The 20,514-nt window shown below is 44.9% G+C and overlaps 1 protein-coding gene across 1 annotated transcript in view; it reads right to left on the bottom strand.

The window, feature by feature from the left end:
* The window catches only part of LOC122374502 (relaxin receptor 2-like), a gene marked incomplete at its 5' end in the record, with an annotated part of 73,059 nt that extends 53,317 nt beyond the window's left edge, over window positions 1-19,742 (bottom strand). Inside the window, 14 exons of the mRNA XM_043353298.1 lie at window positions 184-348; window positions 1,112-1,179; window positions 1,426-1,497; window positions 2,088-2,159; window positions 3,216-3,287; window positions 4,142-4,213; window positions 5,822-5,890; window positions 6,234-6,299; window positions 6,797-6,937; window positions 7,319-7,390; window positions 7,683-7,751; window positions 14,878-14,992; window positions 18,969-19,052; window positions 19,608-19,742. Of these exons, the coding sequence (XP_043209233.1) occupies window positions 184-348; window positions 1,112-1,179; window positions 1,426-1,497; window positions 2,088-2,159; window positions 3,216-3,287; window positions 4,142-4,213; window positions 5,822-5,890; window positions 6,234-6,299; window positions 6,797-6,937; window positions 7,319-7,390; window positions 7,683-7,751; window positions 14,878-14,992; window positions 18,969-19,052; window positions 19,608-19,742 (1,272 nt within the window). The remainder of the gene's footprint in view (window positions 1-183; window positions 349-1,111; window positions 1,180-1,425; window positions 1,498-2,087; window positions 2,160-3,215; window positions 3,288-4,141; window positions 4,214-5,821; window positions 5,891-6,233; window positions 6,300-6,796; window positions 6,938-7,318; window positions 7,391-7,682; window positions 7,752-14,877; window positions 14,993-18,968; window positions 19,053-19,607) is intronic.
* Between the last annotated feature and the right edge of the window lie 772 nt (window positions 19,743-20,514).

Here is a 20,514-nt window from a genome sequence, read left to right as displayed (position 1 = left end):
GTTTGCGCGGTCTATAACACATGCAACCACCTCATAGGCAGCACCTCTATGGATATATTTCTATCTCCCCTCTCTCTCTCTCTCTCTCTCTCTCTCTCTCTCTCTCTCTCCTCTCTCTCTCTCTCTCTCTCCTTCCATCTCTCTCCCTCTCTCTCCCTCCCTCTCCCCCCCCCATCCACTAACCTGCCAAGTTACAGATGAGTACGCTGACGTTTTTATTATCGTCTGCTCTCTGGAATCCACGGCCCCACAGCACCACCAAGTTTCCAGTGACGGTCATCAGAGCTATCAGCCAGATCATGGCTTTGTGTACAGTGGTGTCCAGCAGGTGCTCCATGGAGGACACGCCTGGCGCAGAGGACAGAGCTTCAGTTGGTCGTGAACTCAAAGCGGAAGACAAGGGATCACAATTTGGGAGTTTATGGAGGTCAGAGGAGAAGCATACGTCTAGTGGGGCTTACAAAACACAAAAACGTAAGAGAGAGAGAGAGAGAGAGAGAGAGAGAGAGAGAGAGAGAGAGAGAGAGAGAGAGAGAGAGAGAGAGAGAGAGAGAGAGAGAGAGAGAGAGAGAGAGAGAGAGAGAGAGAGAGAGAGAGAGAGAGAGAGAGAGAGAGAGAGAGAGAGAGAGAGAGAGAGAGAGAGAGAGAGAGAGAGAGAGAGAGAGAGAGAGAGAGAGATTTCTATATTTGCAGACTCGAGGTCCAATAAAAAAGGTACATGTAAGTAAAAGATCACTGATCAGTGATCGGCTATATGCTATATACAATCAGCTATATGCAAACAGTGCAGTGGACCAGGTCTGTCGAATTGACGACAAAAAGCGAAGATCCCCATGAAATTGGGATGCGATGATGCCATTGCGAGATTGTCCGATACGAGACATGAAGCCGAAAACAGCTTTCCGGTACATAGCCCAGAAGTTATCAATGCGCTCATTCACATACATAGATGAGGCACTACTAAAGCGGTAAGGATAAACGGTAAGGTAAGGATGCTTGCTTGATTTTATTGTGATGAATGAACAAAAGACGATGTTTAAAGAGATGATCTCGCCTTTTTTTTTGCTGTACAAAGCCTGAGTACCGATCACGGTCGACTTTGGGCACGTACCGTCTGTTCGTGGCTCGCAATTCTTCACTCGCGGGGTGTAGGCACAGTCGGAGAATCGGGCAAAACGTCTGCCAACCACACAAAATCAGTGATAATTCCTTGTCATGTAAAATATGCAAAATACAAAGCACTTATGAAACTTCATGAAAATCATATCTGTACTTTATGTTATGCCGCAAACAGCGCAATTAGTACGCAATTCAGGAACACGAATAAACGAGTTAACATATTTTGCGGCATTGCATCCATGAAAGGCATTGCATCCATTGGCCGGCTTGGTATGAGTGTACTGCACAGAGTGTTATATAGCTTACATTTTGCTGAGTTCGTGTAGAGGAGACCACATCGTTTCGCTGATGTTGTCTATGGTCAGGCCGTTCAGGTCCCTGCAATAGAGCACATACTTAACAAATGATATCGTAGTAAAACAGTGTCTATGGGAACCCAATATATGGAACGAACTTAGTTGTACCCGATCATGGCGTCCTGAGAGCAATGTAAATAGGTGAAATGTGGTTGATAATTTTTCCAACACTGATCGATCTAGGCTCTTAATGCATTGCGGAAAAATCAGTATATTTACATACAAATGCATGCAAACGAATTCTGGTGCAAACAGGGATAAAAGCAGAAAGCACTGTTGTTTATTTTCCCAATTTTAGATAAAATCAGAAAACACTGTTGTTTATTTCCCCAATTTTAGATAAAATCAGAAAACACTGTTGTTTATTTTCCCAATTTTAGATAAAATCAGAAAACACTGTTGTTTATTTTACCAATTTTAGATAAAATCAGAAAACAATGTTGTTTATTTTCCCAATTTTAGATAAAAGCAGAAAACACTGTTGTTTATTTTCCCAGTTTTAGATAAAAGCAGAAAACACTTGTTTATTTCCCCAATTTTACATTCTGACTCAGCGACTGAATGCGGCAGGTAAAGGAATTACGCTTTTAAAGAAGTGTTTGCGATACTTACAAGGAATAAAGTGATATCAGATCGTGAAAGCCATCTTCCGGGAACGTTCTGAAGTTGTTGAAGGCGAGATCGCTGGAAAACATAAAAACAAGGTAAGAATAGCAGCGTCATCGATATACTATTGGATGCGATAGTTAGGCATGGGTATGGTTATTGGATATGGATATTGAGTGTTGTCTTTAAGTCACGCTTCAAAATACATGAGTCCCAATAAGAACAACCTCATCTATGCCGCGTCAGAACAACTCTCAAACCCACGAGCCGCTGGGGGGGGGGGCATAAAGTTGCCCCCCCCCCTTTACGCTTTGTGAAATATCTCCGAAACCTGATGAGCTACGAACGTGAAACTTGGCATAGCTTCAAATGAATACCTAGGCAATGTTTGAGGAAAGTTTGGTGTTTGTAGTACCTAAGATGACGTCACAGTGACGTCATAAAGTTTTGTCGTTTTCCGATATGGACCGTTTCTGATGACGCTGAGCATGAAACTCAACTGTAAATGAACTAGACAGCACCTGCTGTCATCCTAAAACATCTAACTACACTTCCATCTAGTTTCTGACCAATAATCGACCCTTTATATTCGGTCCCATATATCTGATGTATCGTGAGGAATATGAGAGTCGCAAATCTATAATTTCACTTATGACGTCACTGTGACGTCATTTCAAATGGGATCGACACCAAATTTAGACACAACCTCGGCTAGGTATTCAGGAAGATGTGTGCAAAGTTTCGCTTCTCTATCTCTTCGCGTTGCGACGATATCGTCGCAGAAGTAAAGGGGGGGGGCAACTATATGCCCCCCCCCCCCCCAGCGGCCGGCGGGTGGCGCGGAGGCCCAGCGGCCGCCGGGTTAATGGACAATTACCATCCCTTGTCGTCTTTTATCCCAAATGAGCTCAGCCCTAAACCGTGTTCTATAGTAACCATCGTGAGCACTTACAGCAACGTGAGCACTTACAGCAACGTGAGCACTTACAGCACCGTGAGCAGTTACAGCACCGTGAATACTCACAGCACCGTGAGCACTTACAGCACCGTGAGCAGTTATACAGCACCGTGAGCAGTTACAGCACCGTGAATACTCACAGCACCGTGAGCAGTTACAGCACCGTGAGCACTTACAGCACCGTGAGCCGCCCGGTGGTGACGAACCAGGAGCGGTGTAGCAGCGTCAGACGGTTTCCCGACAGGTAGCTGACGAACAGACGAAAATAAACGTCAGACGCAGGCCGAGTACCTACAGCTGCTGAGGGTAGATTGGTTGCGCTATAGGCGCACCTCACTGCATACTTGCAACAACAAACTACGCGTAAGCTGCGGGTATGAAAGTAGTCAATATTGAATGAATGCATGCAGACACAGAACAATGCTGGTGTGATGCTGACTGGTTGGGCTTTTGAAAATTAATCCAAACTTTTGTCATAAGCGACCCACATCCAGGCTTACAAGGAACTATTTCAAATATGCGTCGAGCCGAGTGTGGAAACTACTAACAAGCAGCCATCATTTTCAGGCCCTGCGGAGCGGTCAAATGGCTAAACTTGTATCGCGTTTTCTCGTTACGCGGCCCCTTCCAATCTCTTTACTTAGCCAGTTTACAAATTAAGAATGTTCGTTTTCAGCGGGCCCCAGCTGAGCTGCTGGTCGTCCGTTCTGAAGAGTATGGGCAGCTCGTTGGTCGTAGTTTTGATGGAGCGCCTGTCTATGGGAGATTGCCCGCGGACACAGCCGAAGCAGAGTCAGGTTGACGAGGTAGCGTCGTAACAGCCACGGCCGTTTCCACCCGAGAAAGGGATGGTGATCCAGTATACCCCGCTGCTTCCCGGACAATTTAGTTGGGGCATAGATGACAGCTGAGTTTTAGATTTATTAATACACATCACAGCTCAGCTGTTAGGCTCAGCTGCCCATCTCCACCAGCGCAGATTTAATGGATATTAGACATCAGTGAATGGATTTTACGGTGTATCAGTATGGATTATGGAACACAGCGGATAAAATAATGATGAAACCAGCCACACTGCTGTCTTCAAGATATAAATACTTACAGTTCGGTGAGGTTGGGCAGACCACTGAAAGCATCCGGTGCGATATCTTCAATCCTGTTGTCTCGCAAGAACCTGCCCAAAACGGAAACGAGCCCATTTGAAAAATGAAATCGCCTCGAGATGTTAGATGATCCTATGTCAACCGGCCTGTATGCTGTGTGCTGGTGTTATCGACATCGAGTGTAGCACTGAATGTGAAAAGCTATTTGTGAGAGAGGCAATTAAATGGATAGCTTGTTTTTGGAAGTGAAATCAATGGAGCTTCTTGACTCACCAACGACTATTTTAGTAGGAATATGCACAAATGCGAGTTTCGCGAGACGAGCATTAAAGATATTTTGTCATAGATTTGCTAGAGCAGTAGGTTTCATGATAACATTAACCCGCGCCCCGTTGGGCTCTGCCGAGCAAAGCGCCCGGTTGGAGGGGGGGGGGGCATTTTGGCCCCCCCCCCTAAGATCTCGAGAACCACGCAACATAGCGACAAGCGGTAAACGGCGTTGGATAGCCCCAACGGGGAACTACCTTGTGACCCAATTTTATTGACCTAGGTCAAACCGATGACGTCACAGGTCAGGTCAAAGGTCCAATTTTCACCGTTTACAGGCACTTCAAGAAATGCGTTGTAAAATCGAGTAAAATGCATTTCATTGAAAATCATCGATGGGGAAATGTTCTTCAAACACATATTTTGCTATTTGAGGTCACTGATACCAGGTCAGGTCACAGAGGTCAGGTCACGGGGGGGTCACAATATGAAAGTGTCGTGTGATACATGTTTTATGGTCCATTTTACATGACAAATGCGATTATATGGGTCAGGCAGCCTTTGGGGCCAGCTTAGATCACGTTTTGGTCAAGGTCAGGTCAAGGTCAGGTCAAGGTCAGGTCAAATTAGGTCAAATTTCAAAGTTAATATTTTTGCATAAAATGGGTATCGAATCGATGCAGCTCGTCACGGGGAGTTCAATGGTGGTCTTTGTTTTGCCGTACGTGGTCTAGAATCGCTAAAAATTGAGTTAAAAAATTTGACGTCATCATTTTTGAACAGTTTTTTCGCTATAACTTGGCCAAAAAACGAGATATCGATCTGAAATTTGGTATGCATTTAGAAGAGCGCTGGGACTATCACATATATTCCGGTTTTTTTCCAAATTCGGAAAAATTTTGGATTTTTTTCAAAGTTTTTCTAAAAAATCAATTTTTTGATTTTTTTTTTGGTCAAAAACCAAAAATTTTGAAAATCCGAGATAGCAGTTTTGTAGCGCCGCTTTTTGTCTACTAGACCATATAAAGAACTTTGAAATTGCTTGATAACTGTAGATTTGGTGAGCGTTTCAAGATTGCATGTTTTTGCTCATTTTTGCTCGAACATAACCTCAGTTTGACCTCAATAACTCCTGACCTAAGGTGACCTAGGACTTGAAATTTGGTGTGAAGGTGTCAAATTGATGCCCGGGAAGGTACTGAAAATTTGGCGGCGCTGCGCGCCGCCGTTTTCTTGCTATTCAGGAAAACCCACAGGGGGGGGCCAAAATGGCCCCCCCAAACGGGGCGAGGGTTAAACATTTCAAAATTGAGCTCCACTGCTCCTTCCCAACCTGACACTGAAACGAAAACAAATGATGCTTATTTGAACGATCTATGTGAAAACATTTTTATTCTTGAAATCGTACTCACAGCGTCTTCAGATGCAGCAGTTTCCGAAAGGTTTTGTTGGTGATGTGCCGAATCTGATCGTCAAGATGCCTGAGGGAAGTTCGGTATTGTTCAATGGAGCTGAAACTCGCCAATGATGCAAGAAGTGGTTTCATTCGTCGTCTACAAATGGGATAAATAACCCTGAACTGGTTGACAGCCTAATAAGTATTGTTATTGACGAAGTGATTATTCCACTTCAAAAAAAAAAAAATACATACATGCGACATTTTAATGAATGGATATTTTTTATAAAAGGAATCATGATTCCTTTTATTATATGATTCGACGTCCGTGCACGGATGTCTGTCGTTCACAAAACTATAGCGATAAAACCTTATAAGTGAAACGGAATATTAATGAAACAATGCAATTAAGTGGAACATGTACTTACAGTTTCTGTATCTTGCACTCTGGGAACTCATAATTTTCTAGAGTTAGTCTGTTGTAGCTCATATTTCTGGAAAAGTAAATGCAGCCGTGTATAGTTACTGGATACGTTTTGGCATAGACTACTACATACAATATAAAAAACACTGCCACGCGCACACACGCGCGCACACACGCGAAACGAAGGGACTCAGTAGGTCTGGCTGTTTCTACGGCAATAGTAAAAAAAAAAACAATCAGGTATCAGGAAAAACATCTCCCAAGAGCCAAAGAGCCGCATTGCGCGACTACTTTATTGGCTTGCGTCACCCGATTAGGGCAGCAAATTGCGACTACAGGAAAGGCTGAGTAATAGTAACGCATTTTGCCTGATTGCGCCCAAATTGTTGGGCACTCTGCACGGTATGGCCACTGGCCAGGGACGTACGAAAAGACTACAGTTATCGCTATATTGGCGATAGCAAATTGTCTGACAACTGTTATCTTTAGCCTCCTCCCACCTGTGAATCGCCCCAGGGTATTAACTCTTCCGAGCTATCTGGCGAGTTTCTGCTCGCTGCAACTCACAGGAAGTGCAGCTGAGTGAGGTGTCCGATGGGCGGCATGTGGGTCAGCAGGTTCTGGTCCATCAGCAGCTGCGTCAGAGACGAGCCGGCGCCAGAGAACGCCATCTCCGGCAGACGAGTCAGCCGGTTCCTTCGCAGCAATCTGAACAGGGCAGACGGAGGCAACGGGATGTCACACAGACCAAGTTGGGTGCGGACTTGGCATGAAAAAAAGTTATTTGATTATATTAACAACCAGTGAAAGCGATGTTCCTATAAATGCATACTCATGCAACTGAACAAAACAACTCCTAAAAGTCAGGTTATAGCATTTCAGTGTATGTGGGTTACTAAAAACAATCTGACTGGTGGGGAAAACAGCTAACTTGCCAAATCTCTCTCTCTCTCTCCCCTCTCTCTCTCTCCCTCTCTCTCTCTCTCTCTCTCTCTCTCTCTCTCTCTCTCTCTCTCTCTCTCTCTCTCTCTCTCTCCTCTCTCTCTCTCTCTCTCTCTCTCTCCAATTAGTGAACGGCGCCATACTTACAGCTTGAAAAGACTGTCTTGGTTTGCAAAAAGACCCTCCGGAATATCTTCGATGCCATTGTCATTCAGGTTTCTATGGAATAAAAGGTCAATGAATTAGATGTTTGATACTCATTGGGTTGCTGCAACATTGCCGATGTAAAACAATTGTTAAGGTAGTTCTTGGTTTCAAGGGAGTGCAAAATTGTTTTGTCTTTTCCATACATTTTTAATGCAACATACCTAACATACCTAATACCCAGTTTTCACGTTTCGATTATTATCACTTTAGAAGTCACAACTTATCAATCATTTGTGTCTCAACATTGTTGATACATTTACATAATGCTTTTTCCAATGGTGAGCCGGTATTATCTGGCACTTACATCATCGTTAGTTTCTTGTATTTGTCCAGATCACCCTTGTGGAGGACGATCCGGTTTCGATGCAAGTACCTGAAATGAACCAAAGCATCAGCAGTCAGAATTGCGATCCATCATTCATCCAGACATAGATAACATGAACTACCTGGATTGGACACTCGTTTTTGGCGCGAAAAATAAGAGGCCACTTTGGCCTCTTATTTTTAATGACGTATTTTTAATCAGTATTTTGAGAGGCTGATATCTCAGCAACCGCTGGGCCGATTCGCCTGCGGTCTTTTTTGTTGGGTAGCTCCATCCCTTCTGCCCCGCAGTTCACTTATCGTAGTGCATTCAGGTGACCGTCGTGGCACGTGGCACGTGAGAAGTTGGGGGTTCCAAGTCGTTCTGCTGGAGTAACTATTTTGAGAGGCCTATAGCTAAGTAACCACTGGGGCGATTGACTTGCGGTAACTTTTGTAGAGTAGCTGTATCTCTTCTAACAAACATTGGATACTCATGATGAACGTGAGTGACCCCCGCTGCACGTGCGAAGTGCAAAAAACAGAAGAGGTGTTATATTTGTTCCCATTTCAGTAACTCAGCAACTACTGGGGCGATTTCGCTGACACTTGGCATGCATGTAGGCACCCACCGGGCAATGCATATCCGTATGTCATGGTTGGGGTGCTATTGCACGTGCGTACGTGCAGGGGTCGCTTCCAGATCTCGAGAACGGCAGGACCGATTGCACTCAAATTTGGTACACGATTAGAGACCGGTGAGAAGGGTGCCGTGCAAAAGTCAGTTGGGACCCATATTGCACGTGCGCACGTGCAGGGTGCCGCTTCCAGATCTCGAGAACGGCTGGGCCGATTGCGCCCAAATTTGGCACCTCGCAAGAGACCAGTAAGTAGAGTGCCGTGCACCGGGTAGGTTGTAGCTCTGCGCGTGCTCACGTGCTCACGTGCACACCCCTCTGTCATATCTCAGAAACGGAGTGACTGATTGCAATGAAATTTAGTGTGTGATTGGATGCTGGATGTGTACGAGTTTTTCTGAGTCGATGAAGGTGAGGTAATGCACGTGCGCACGTGCAGGGGTCGCCTCCAGATCTCGAGAACGGCTGGACCGATTGCGCTCAAATTTGTCACACGATTAGAGACCGGCGAGAAGGGTGCCTTGCGAAAGTCAGTCAGGACCCATATTGCACGTGCGCACGTGCAAGGTGCCGCTCCCACATCTGAAGAACGGCTGTATCGATTGCGATCATATTTGGGACACCGCAAGAGACCAGTTGGTAGGGTGCCGTGCACCGAGGAGCCTGTATCTCTGCGCGTGCTCACGTGCGCACGTGCACACCCATCTGTCATATCTTAGGAATGGACTGACCGAGTACAATGAAATTTTGTGTGTGAATGGGTGCTGACCGTGTATGAGTTTTTCTAAGTCGACGAAGTTGTGCTAAAGCAAGTGCGCGCGTGCACACCGCACACCCCATATTTACAGCTAAAAACGGACTAGCCGATCTCAGTAAAAGCTGGTGTGCGATTGGGAAATAAAAAAGTGCATTTATTGTATGCTCCAGCACTGAATATGCATGTGCGCAAGTGCACACCCAACATTAACAAGCTGAAGGCCGATTTCGATCAAATTTGCCGTGCGATTAAGGGATAAGGTAACAAATGCATTGACTGTGTGCATCAGAATGGGTGCGAGTATGCACATATGAAGGTGCACAATCCATTTTTAGAGCTGAAAAACGGGCAGAGGCTGGTGGTGATCAGATTCGGGTCATAATCGATAGCGTAGCTCGCTCAGACTGGGGATTTCAGTCAGGTCAGGTATATACCTGACCTGACCGTACTACCCAGCCTGAGCGAGCTACGCTATCGATTATGAACCGAATCTGATCACCACCAGCGTGCTCGTTTTGTCAGCTCTAAAAATTGGGTTGTGCATATTCACACTTATTCTGATGCACACAGTCAATGCAATTTGTTGTCTTATCCCCTAATCGCACGGCAAATTTGATCGAAATCGGCCTTCCAGTTTTTAAGCTGTTAATGTTGGTGTGCTCGTGCACGTGCGCACGTGCATAAGCACACCTTCGCGACTTAGAAAAACTCATACACGGTCAGCATCCAATCACACACCAAATTTCATTGTAATCGGTCTGTCCGTTCCTGAGATATGACAGATGGGTGTGCACGTGCGCACGTGAGCACGCGCAGAGCTACAGGCTCTTCGGTGCACGACACCCTACCAACTGGTCTCTTGCGATGTGCCAAATATGATCGCAATCGACACAGCCGTTCTTCAGATGTGGGAGCGGCACCTTGCACGTGCGCACGTGCAATATGGGTCCCAACTGACTTTGGTAAGGCACTCTTCTCGCCGGTCTCTAGTCGTGGGACAAATTTGAGCGCAATCGGTCCAGCCGTTCTCGAGATCTGGAGGCGACCCCTGCACGTGCGCACGTACATTACCTCACCTTCATCGACTTAGAAAAACTCATACACATTCAGCATCCAATCACACACCAAATTTCATTGCAATCGGTCAGTCCGTTTCTGAGATATGACAGAGGGTGTGCACGTGAGCACGTGAGCACGCGCAGAGCTACAACCTCCCCGGTGCACGGCATTCTACTTACTGGTCTCTTGCGAGGTGCCAAATTTGAGCGCAATCGGCCCAGCCGTTCTCGAGATCTGGAAGCGGCACCCTGCACGTGCGCACGTGCAATATGGGTCCCAGCTGACTTTTGCATGGCACCCTTCTCGCCGGTCTCTAATCGTGTACCAAATTTGAGCGCAATCGGTCCAGCCGTTCTCGAGATCTGGAAGCGACTCCTGCACGTGCGCCGCACGTGCAATAGCACCCCAACCATGACATACGGATGTCTTTGACGGCGGGCATTGCCCTGTGGGTGCCTACATGCATGCCAAGTTTCAGCGAAGTCGCCCCAGTAGTTGCTGAGTTACTGAAATGGGAACAAATTTAACGCCTCTTCTGTTTTTTGCACTTCGCACGTGCAGCGGGGGTCACTCACGTGCATCACGAGTATCCAATGTTTTTAGAAGGGATACAGCTACTCTACAAAAGTTACCGCAAGTCAATCGCCCCAGTGGTTACTGAGATTAAGCCTCTCAAAACAGTTACTCCAGCAGAACGACTTGAACACCCCAACTTTTCACGTGCCACGTGCCACGACGGTCACCCATGAACGCACCACGATAAGTGAATTGCGGGGCAAAAAGGATGGAGCTACCCAACAAAAAAGACCGCAGGCGAATCGGCCCAGCGGTTGCTGAGATATCAGCCTCTTAAAACACTTATTAAAAATCCGTCATTAAAAATAAGAGGCCAAAGTGGCCTCTTATTTTTCGCGCCAAAAACGAGTGTCCAATCCAGGTAGTTCATGTTATCTATGATCCAGAATAACTCATTGTCGGATGGCTTCATTTATCTTCAGAAGATTCCCTTTGTGTACGTACGTGTGTTAAGTTGTATTCGTTTCTATTTGTTGGAGGAAGAGCGTTGATAGCTTTAAATATATAAGTATATTCTAGCATGCAGCATACCCATGGCTTTATAACGCCCATTGCCTACTTGTGAAAATGGTACATCTGCTATCAAAATGGAGCCTTGGAGCCTTTTACTGATATGTATATTGTGTAATAGGATATATGTATATGTGTAATAGGATATACCTACAGGATTTCTTTTCTTGTGTGTGCATTGCTATCCTGAGCCAGCAACTATAGATCGATAATTAAATATGGAGGTCTAATATCGCTATTCGCATTTGATGTAATAGCATTTGGAGCTTGAATGCGGATAATTGCCTACATGTAATGTAATTTTATTCCAACGCCAGAGGATAAAAGGCAAATTTTCTTGGGATTGTCTAGCATTCATCAGCAATCACATAGACAAAGCTCTGTCAAATAACTATATGTGTAGTTGCTGAGTTTTCAATCAAGCGTCATTGTGGCCATTTTCCTGTGCTTAATTTCGGCTTAGCCGGCTATGTTCATCATCACATCAGAATTCATATCTGGTATCAGCTATCTATACGCTATTGAGCTGCGATGATGCCATTTAGCTTTCATTCCGCATGCCGTAGGCAAAGCGTCCTTATGGGTGCCAAAGTACGGGGCACGTGACTGCCCCACTGCCGCACATGAGTCTAGCTGACCATGCCAGATCCAGGAATCGGTAGCTATTTTATTGCACAATGCACATCTAGCACATCTGAAGTGTTGAATTTATATTTTGCCTACAAACGAAGTTAAGATATAAGTATCATTAAAAACAGAGTTTTCTCAAAGAATGTAAAAAAAAAAACGTAAACTTGTCATCGATTCGCTTTGTTGAAACGAGCAACGTGTATTCATCATATGAATGAGACACGATATTAGCGGCAGCACTTAAATATGTAGATTTCCAGTTGTGGCATCACCTAGCAAGCTAAAGTGTTGAGGACAGCTTGCATACTTCAGCTCCAAGTACAAAAACGATGTCATCAGCTGGCAACTACACGGAAAGCACCTCTGAGGCCTCTTGGAACCGTGCAAGGGAAGCATTGCACCAGTGCGGTGTGATAAAAAGGAGGAATATCCCGACTAGCAAAGAACGATGACCTTGTTTCGACTTTAATTAAATCCCTTCCGACCTAAATGACATCAGCACTATCAGGTGCGGACCTAAAGTGGCTCTCATACCCGGCCTAAAACATATGTTGCAACGGCACTTGACTTGCTATCCTTTCCAATGCACATTGCATACCTACATGCATGAACAATTTGCTGCGCTAAGGGAGCTACGAGTGCAGTTTTCTCACCTCTATCTCGAATGAACAAATGCGGGTTAACTTCTGACAGAATTCAACCAAACACAGCATAATTACACACGTACGTAATTAACTGTAATTATGATTTAATCCTTCAGCCATATCGAAAGCCTGAAAGTTTAAAGGTTTGCCCACCATGCTCTTCGCTACCTTTGCATCATCCAAAAGCACCTGTGATCTAAAACGGTCGGTATGCGAGCCCGGATTAGTCCGACCTCACAGCCCGCAGCTCCAGTAAACACATACCCTGACGCCACCCTGTGAACCCGCCCTCAGCCCGCGGCCTCCCGGTAGTAGCACGTGTTACACCCCACTCTAACTGGATCGCCCTAAAGCGCGGTTCATACCGGAGCTCGTCGCCGCGTGCCTGAAGTGTGTTACACCTGACCAGTGACGCTGACCGGTTGGGGTGTCTAAATAGAAGCTCTATTGCTGACCTCAGAGTGTAGACAGGCGCTCTAGTATCCGCCTGAGCGCTGGAGGGGAGGTGTTTGGAAATGCCCGGCCCGTGCTGGATGTTTGAGCCACGGACCGTGTTTGACAGGGTTCCGCCGGACGGGCGTGGAAAGACGGGAGACCGAATCAACCGGATCTAGTCCCTTTCCTCACTCTTGGTAGCAGAAATACCTACCACATGGATGGCCCAAATGAATTTGGGTATTCTTTTTTCGAATCGGGCCTTTGTTCGATACCTACATATATAAGCATTTGAACAATAACTTTGGATTCCCAATCACTAAGTACATATTTATTCATCACCAACGGATTTTTCTAATTGTATGTCATATATATAACAATAGATATGAGCACTGAGCAGTAAACAAGCATTGTTTTATATGTGGAGCACTTAGCAAAGAACTGAAACTATGAGCATCCCATGATTAGAACGGTGTACTTCTTCAAAGCATGCCCCTGAACAGCTTCCATTTCGCCTGGAGGTCAGGAAAATTAGCAGCCCATCTAGACCTCATTTAGATTCCAGTGGTTCCAGAATTCTACTTCTGGAGTTATGAAACTCAGTTGCCCGTAACTTTTCGGCAAAGTTGACTGCCTAATATATTTTTTCTTTGTCGTTGAATGAAGTGTTTTTCCCGATGGACCAACTGCTGCGTTTCCTCAATTTGATGTTTGATCAACATACCATTATGTTCGAACTTAATTTTCGCCAGCGTTAATCAAAAAAAAAAAAAAAGAGGAATGCTCGATATCAGAAGCAATAATAAGTGTGCTTTGTAAAAGTAATTATTACAGACACATACCTAATTGTGTGGGCTATTGTTGGTTTTTAAAGAGTACAAACACGCTCAATGCAACGAAAATGACGTCAAGTATAATAAAAGGCTTGCTGTTTTAATGACTTCACTAAGATATCAATAAACCAGTAAATACTTGCTTTACAAGAAGGGCTAAAAACTTGATTTTAACGTCAATGAACACAAAGTCATTACTATGAAATATCTTACATGGAGGCCTCCCGGTCTTAATTGAAAACTGCTATCTGCAATAAACCGCGCTTATATGTTAGATAATATTGCACATAAAGTTCATGATGCTCCGTCTCCTTTCATTAGACAAGCAAGTATGATAGAGTGGGCACTATTGCCAACAGCTATCAGCTGGCTCTGCAGACAATGCACACTGCACACATGCATAATGACAGTCTAATGCCACATGCATCATGCATGATCTTCAGCACCCGATCAAACTGGACTGGACTTCAGCCTGTCCAGATACCGGAAAATGGATCAACTCGGACCGTGGGGTACTGGGAATGTGATTACATCGTCGTTTACTATGCAAATGGGGCAATGACATTTTGCATGCGTAATAACGCCGGTTTGTGCTGTCTTCCGACTATACTGACTATACTGATTAAATCGATAAGCATTGTGCGCCATCGAACGTGCATCACTGTAGGTATATGGAATCAGTATGAGTACTATGATAATTTGATCCAATGAAACGGCTTAGAGATGCTCAACATTGGTCGTATGATAGCTGAAAATTGTTTATCAACAGCAATTTATCAACAGAGGAAATATAGGGGTGAGGCTCATGGCATCCTACACCGTCGGCGGATTTTACTGCCGAGGATTTGAAGCGGGACGGTATGCAGCGGGACGGAATAACTCGTATTGGTCTGATGTTGGGACTGATGTGATCTTACAGGACAGCAGACGTCCGAGTCAGGCTTGACGCTGTTTGTAGCTGATGGTAACCAAGAACATCAATGGGCGTGACGTGGGGGCTGAAGTTTGAAAACATCGCGTGGAAAAGACCAGAGTATAGCCGGTTCGACCCTTTACATATATCGCCTTGGGTTCGATTGACACTCTCCCGGGGCAGCATACGTCACGTACTTACATGCGCGTGACGTTTGGACTGACGTTGCCCGGTATCCGCGTCAGTTGTCTGTCGTCACACTCCAGGCGAGTGTTGTAGACACAGTTACACACCGGCTGATTGTAGTTCTCCAGTTCTGATGCACATGGAGCAAATGACTGGTAAGAAATTTGGGCACAGGTAACCTGTATCGGTACCTCTCGGCAGCACCTGTAGTACAGATGAAAACTATGTACTAAGGAATCGACTAGTAGGGGCATTCCACGATAGATCGACCAAAAATAAATAAAATCTACACCCTCATACTTTATTTTTTGCTTAAAATTGGTCTAATGGGTTGTGATAGGCGGGGAACCCAGCTGTGGCAATGATTTTTTTCTTCGAACAACGGTTTCCGAGAAATAGCCTCAGGCAATTCCTGGAGGTCACGCTGCAACCCTATGTTTGGCGGCTTATAACTCAGAAATTATTGGTTTTCTATGGTAAAAACTTTAAATGGTTCAACTCGCAATCAACCAACAAACGTTTTGGCTATCTCGGGTTTTCGATTTTTGAAAATTTTGATCACGTGACATCTTGACCTTTTTTCGAAGAGTGACCTAGATATTTTTCCAACTGAAAGTCGCAATTTTGTCTGATGACGATTAAAGCCTTATCAGTTGTCATTCATATGCGATAATAAAAAAGTGGCTTTCGGCCTGCGTTGACCTCAGGTCAGGTAATTTTTATGACCTTCCCATTATTACGAGCGGGAGCGACAGCGACATCTCGAGAACAAATCAAGATAGCGACAAGCGGTAAACGGCACAGGGTACACATGGATAAGGTCTACAATTTTTACTCAGGTCATTTTCAGTTCAGGTCAAAGATGACGTCACAGAGGTAAAAAGAAAGTCGAAATGGCGGCACTACATATATAGGGAGAGTGGGGCAATGGCGACACCATAAGCATTTTGCTCAATAGCTTAGCTGTTTGAAGCTATTTATTGATTTTGACTGTGGTTGTAGCCAAAGGAATAGGCTTTCAGATAACACCCAGTTTTAGTATCTCAGATCACTGATGACAGATTCAGAGCCTACGCGAAAATGTGGTGAAAAATGGAGGTGCAAAAAAGCGAGGGGTAATGCCGGCCACTAAGTGCAATAGCACAAAAAGTCGAAATATCGTCACTGGTATTCATCCTCAAACCGTTCTTTCGATGGAAATTTAAGTGAGAATTAAGAAACGACAACTGTACTCAGCAGTTAACAGTGCATTGCACTGCAACACAACACTGCACTCGCTGCAACACAACAGCGCGGCGCCAACAGAGCAGCAAACTAACACAACCGTAAACAGCAAGCAAACTAACACAGCCGTAAACACAGCAACCCGAAACGTTGAGCTTTAACGACAGAAGTCGCAAACAAAACCGCGTGGGGTCATTCCGGACACGTGTCCGGTATTACCCCGAGGTCAGCTTTATTTTAAGAAAGCAGGCAGCAGTCAAAGGCATTGTGTCGCAAACCCCTCACATCCAGCAGTCGCCTAAGAAAGGCTTAATTGAAGGTCATTGCAAAGCAGCACTTCTGAAAATGCGTTAACCCTCGCACGACCAGGCCATTTCTCATAACACGAACGACCAGGGGGGGGGTTGTTACGACCCCCCCCCTGGCGTTTCGAAACGGAAGGTCGTAGAGCTTAGCGGAAAAACCAACGGATTGCTCTCAACGAGATCTCGCGATTGGTGGTATATTTTTTGGTCCTAGGTCAACATTTGACCTACTTTTGACCGGTCAAAGGTCAAATTTTCGGAAAAATAGACTTTTTTCAACTTTCGGCGGCGATTGCGGCAAAACGGTGGGAGATATCGACTTGAAACCTTCACTATTGTGTTCCTTGATCAATTCTCTATCGTTTGGTATGTATTTCGTTTCCCTCTAAAAATGGCGCGTTGGGAGCGCCGGAAGTCGGCAAGGTCACAGTCGGCGGCAGAAATTCGAAAAATCAAAATTTAAATTTTTGAAATCTGATTGTATTTTTGGATTTGGGAGGTCCATTTCCTCCCTATAGAAGCTAATATTGCTGCATATTCCCATTGAGGTGACAAGAATTAGCAAAATAGTGGTTCGGGCGCTTTTCAAAAATAGTACCGGACGCTGTTCCTCTTGTGACGTCATAGCTCCGTGACCTGACCTGACCCGGTCAAATTTCTTATGCCATATGATAGCCAATACTTGCCCCAACATGCATGGGAAGTTTCATCACGATCCATCAACCGATGTTCGTACCACCGGCAGGAAACCTCGGGCGTTGGCACTCAGTTTGTGAAAATCCGGCCGGAGGCTGTACCTCTTATGACGTCATAACTCCGTGACCTGACATGACCCGATCAATTTTTTTTCGGCAAAAGATGCGCAAAGGTTGCCCCAGTGGGTATTGAAAATTTCAGCCCGCTACGACAAGCCGTTTAGCGTGCACTTCGAAAAAACCTCAGGGGGGGTTGATACAACCCCCCCCCTAGGCGTTCTAGGGTTAACACATTTCACAGTCAGCAAATAGATGCAACAAAAATTAAAATCAGATACGAAAACACATTTAACGCTATAAAAATGAAAATAATGGAGCTACCGTGACAAACTTGCACCACGTGCTAGAATGGCGCTCAACTGAAATGTAAACAACATCAGCTGATTAGTGATGGACAAAGTACTCACAAGAGATGGGTGGCCGGCATTACCCACTGTCCGCCATTGCCCCGCTCTCCCCTATATTAAGTTTTTCTCGAATAACTTTCAAAGTATCACAGCTAGTAACAAACTAATAGCACCATCGTGATCTTCTCGTCGATCCGCATCGAAACATGTGTATGTTGACCTCGAAAGGTCAAGGTCAAAAGTTGACCTTAGGTCACGTGACCTTAAGGTCATCATATATATCATTCGATGGGCCTTGACGAGCTGAACACAATGAGCCTATCCGCGCGGCTGTATCTCAAACCTGTAAGGAGTTATTAGCAAAAAACATTTGGTGACCTTTACATAATGACGTCACATGACCCAAGAGCAACGCCACAGTTGACCAAGAGCAAAAAAGGTCTCAAGGTAGTCAAAGTTAGTCGTATATGAAGTCACTCATGGTATATTAGGCAATTCCGACGCGTTTTACTGTAAAAATAATGGAGCTGATTTTTCCCCAATTGACTTATAATGGGGTGGTCAAGAAATTGACCTGACCTTAGGTCATCGGTATTGAAATTCAAAACGAACTGGCGCTAGGCGAAAGCAAACGCATTGGTGCCTACTCTACGTCTCTTTCTTTATTAGAGCAAAAGGTACAGCCAAAAACGGAAAATTATTGTGTGTTCAACGCGTGGCCTCGGATGACCTTTCAGCGGGTCACTGATACAAAGCTGCACCAGTGCCATCAAATATAGCCTAACTCAACATGATTCAAAAGTATTTGAACCGGTCAGATGCGTTTCGGTGGTAGCCGATATTTCTGCCATTGACTTATAAAGGACAGGTCACAAAAATGACCTGATCTCAGGTCAATGCAGGCCAAAAGCCAATTTTTTATTGTCGCATATGAATGACAATTGATAAGCTTTAATCGTCATCAGACATAATTGCGACTTTCAGTTGGGAAAATATCAAGGTCACTCTTCGAAAAAAGGTCAAGATGTCACGTGATCAAAATTTTCAAAATCGAAAATCCGAGATAGCCAAAACGTTTGTTGGTTGATTGCGAGTTGAACCATTTAAAGTTTTTACCATAGAAAACCAATAATTTCTGAGTTATAAGCCGCCAAACATAGGATTGCAGCGTGACCTCCAGGAATTGCCTGAGGCTATATCTCGGAAACCGTTGTTCGAAGAAAAAAATCCTTGGCACAGCTGGCTTCCCCGCCCATCACAACCCATTAGACCAATTTTAAGCAAAAAATAAAATATGAGGGTGTACGGCTTTGGTCGATCTATCGTGGAATGCCCCAGTACTTAGGGTGCCATTAAAACCCAATCATGAATTGTATCTAAGGTGGAAGTTTGTCAGATTGTCTCATACTTATTTTCTTCTTTAACGCACTCTGTTGACATCAGTTACATATTCCCCTTTTCATAAACAAACTTACGGCAGGAGTCACGATCGCCGAAGAGCTTCGAGGCGTTTCCGTACAATCTGGGATCGTATATGGTTGTAGCTATCTTCCCCCTCTCTGAAACAGCCAAACAGAGTCATTTACGCGCCGTGGGGCCTCAGCAGAATTGCCTTCAAGACGTACCGACAGTCGTAAAATTGTGATAAAACTACACCAAAGCAGCAACATATTGTCAGGATGCAGGCAATTTATTACATTTTGTGCATTCATCACAGTACACTGATATGTTGTTGCGTTCAATTATAAACGCTGATGAAAGAAGAATAGACAAGGTAATCAAAACTTAACCTAGCTACAAATGAGTATAAATCCGCGCAGGTGTTCCCAACGATCGGTGTTAAATGTTTATATTATTTTTATAATGAGTTCAACTGAACCACTGCGACACCACTCGTTAAAAAAACGGGCCATGTATCACTGAAGCGGAAATAGTTTGTGTGCAGTGTCAGTGTGCACTGGATAGACATGTTACGTTATTTTGCCGATACTTCGTACGAGCATTCAGTGAAATATCCTGGAATGGTCAACAAAAAGCACACGGATTTTTACACACATTTAAGTGCTTTTAAAAGCGAAAGCCGTCGGAGAACGTGGAGCGATTGATGTACTCACTGCAGAGGTCGACGCCCTCGTCCTCTCCGTTTTTGCAGTGTCGTACTCCGTCGCAGATGAAGACCTCCTGCAGACAGTAGCGCGCCTCACCGCTGCGCAACTCACAGACGTACTTGGTACCCTTCGGGCAGACACCTGTGAACAGTCAGACGGCACAGTTAATTACCTCGACGATATGGTGATTACTGGGTGCTGGCTCCTGGATAATGGTATCAAGTGTCTCTTTTGTGATGTTTTGTCATCAGCATTTACCACTGTCCAGTCTCATTCAACAATGATGCCTGTTCATGAGTGTTGAGTGTTGTAATCACCACTGTGCGGATAGCGCTAAAGCATGAAAGCCCACGACCTGGCAGTGGCACCAATAACTGGAACAATGGCAGTTGGTGGCTATGGCTCGCGGCCGACTGAGCGCAATGGTTGACGTAATGACGCCATACGTCGTAGGTGAGGGTCACATTAGCGTCAAAGGTGGGACAGGCGAACATTAGAGCGATGTCAGAAAGGTATGACGGCTGGCCTTATCGCACTGTGCAGCTTCTCGGCAGCACTGACCCAAGACAAGGAATCAAATGTATGGCGAGTTTCACAGACAGAGTGGTGGTGGCATGCTAATGCTTTTCATGGAATTCCTGAGATCGGAAGTAGCTGTATGAAATACTTTCTAGTTTCTACTTGTATTGCTGCATTTTGATACAGATACGGACAGAGGATATGACACAAGACCTCATATATTTCTTGAGCATTGTAGGCATCATTGTAATTTCCTGGCAGGTTAAGCGCCCTTTAGAGCTTTTGGCACAAACAGTTCAACATTTTATCAGAGCAGACCAAAAACCAACCAAAGCGGCATCTGAAGCTACCACCTCCCCAGACGATCTCTCGTTACCCTGCCATGGACGGCCAA

The sequence above is a fragment of the Amphibalanus amphitrite genome, unplaced genomic scaffold, assembly GCF_019059575.1.
Source record: "Amphibalanus amphitrite isolate SeventyFive unplaced genomic scaffold, NRLGWU_Aamphi_draft 001664F_arrow, whole genome shotgun sequence".
Classification (NCBI taxonomy): Eukaryota; Metazoa; Arthropoda; class Thecostraca; order Balanomorpha; family Balanidae; genus Amphibalanus; species Amphibalanus amphitrite.
The sequence above is the reverse complement of the archived record's forward strand: the minus strand, read 5'-3'. Positions and strand labels throughout refer to the sequence as shown.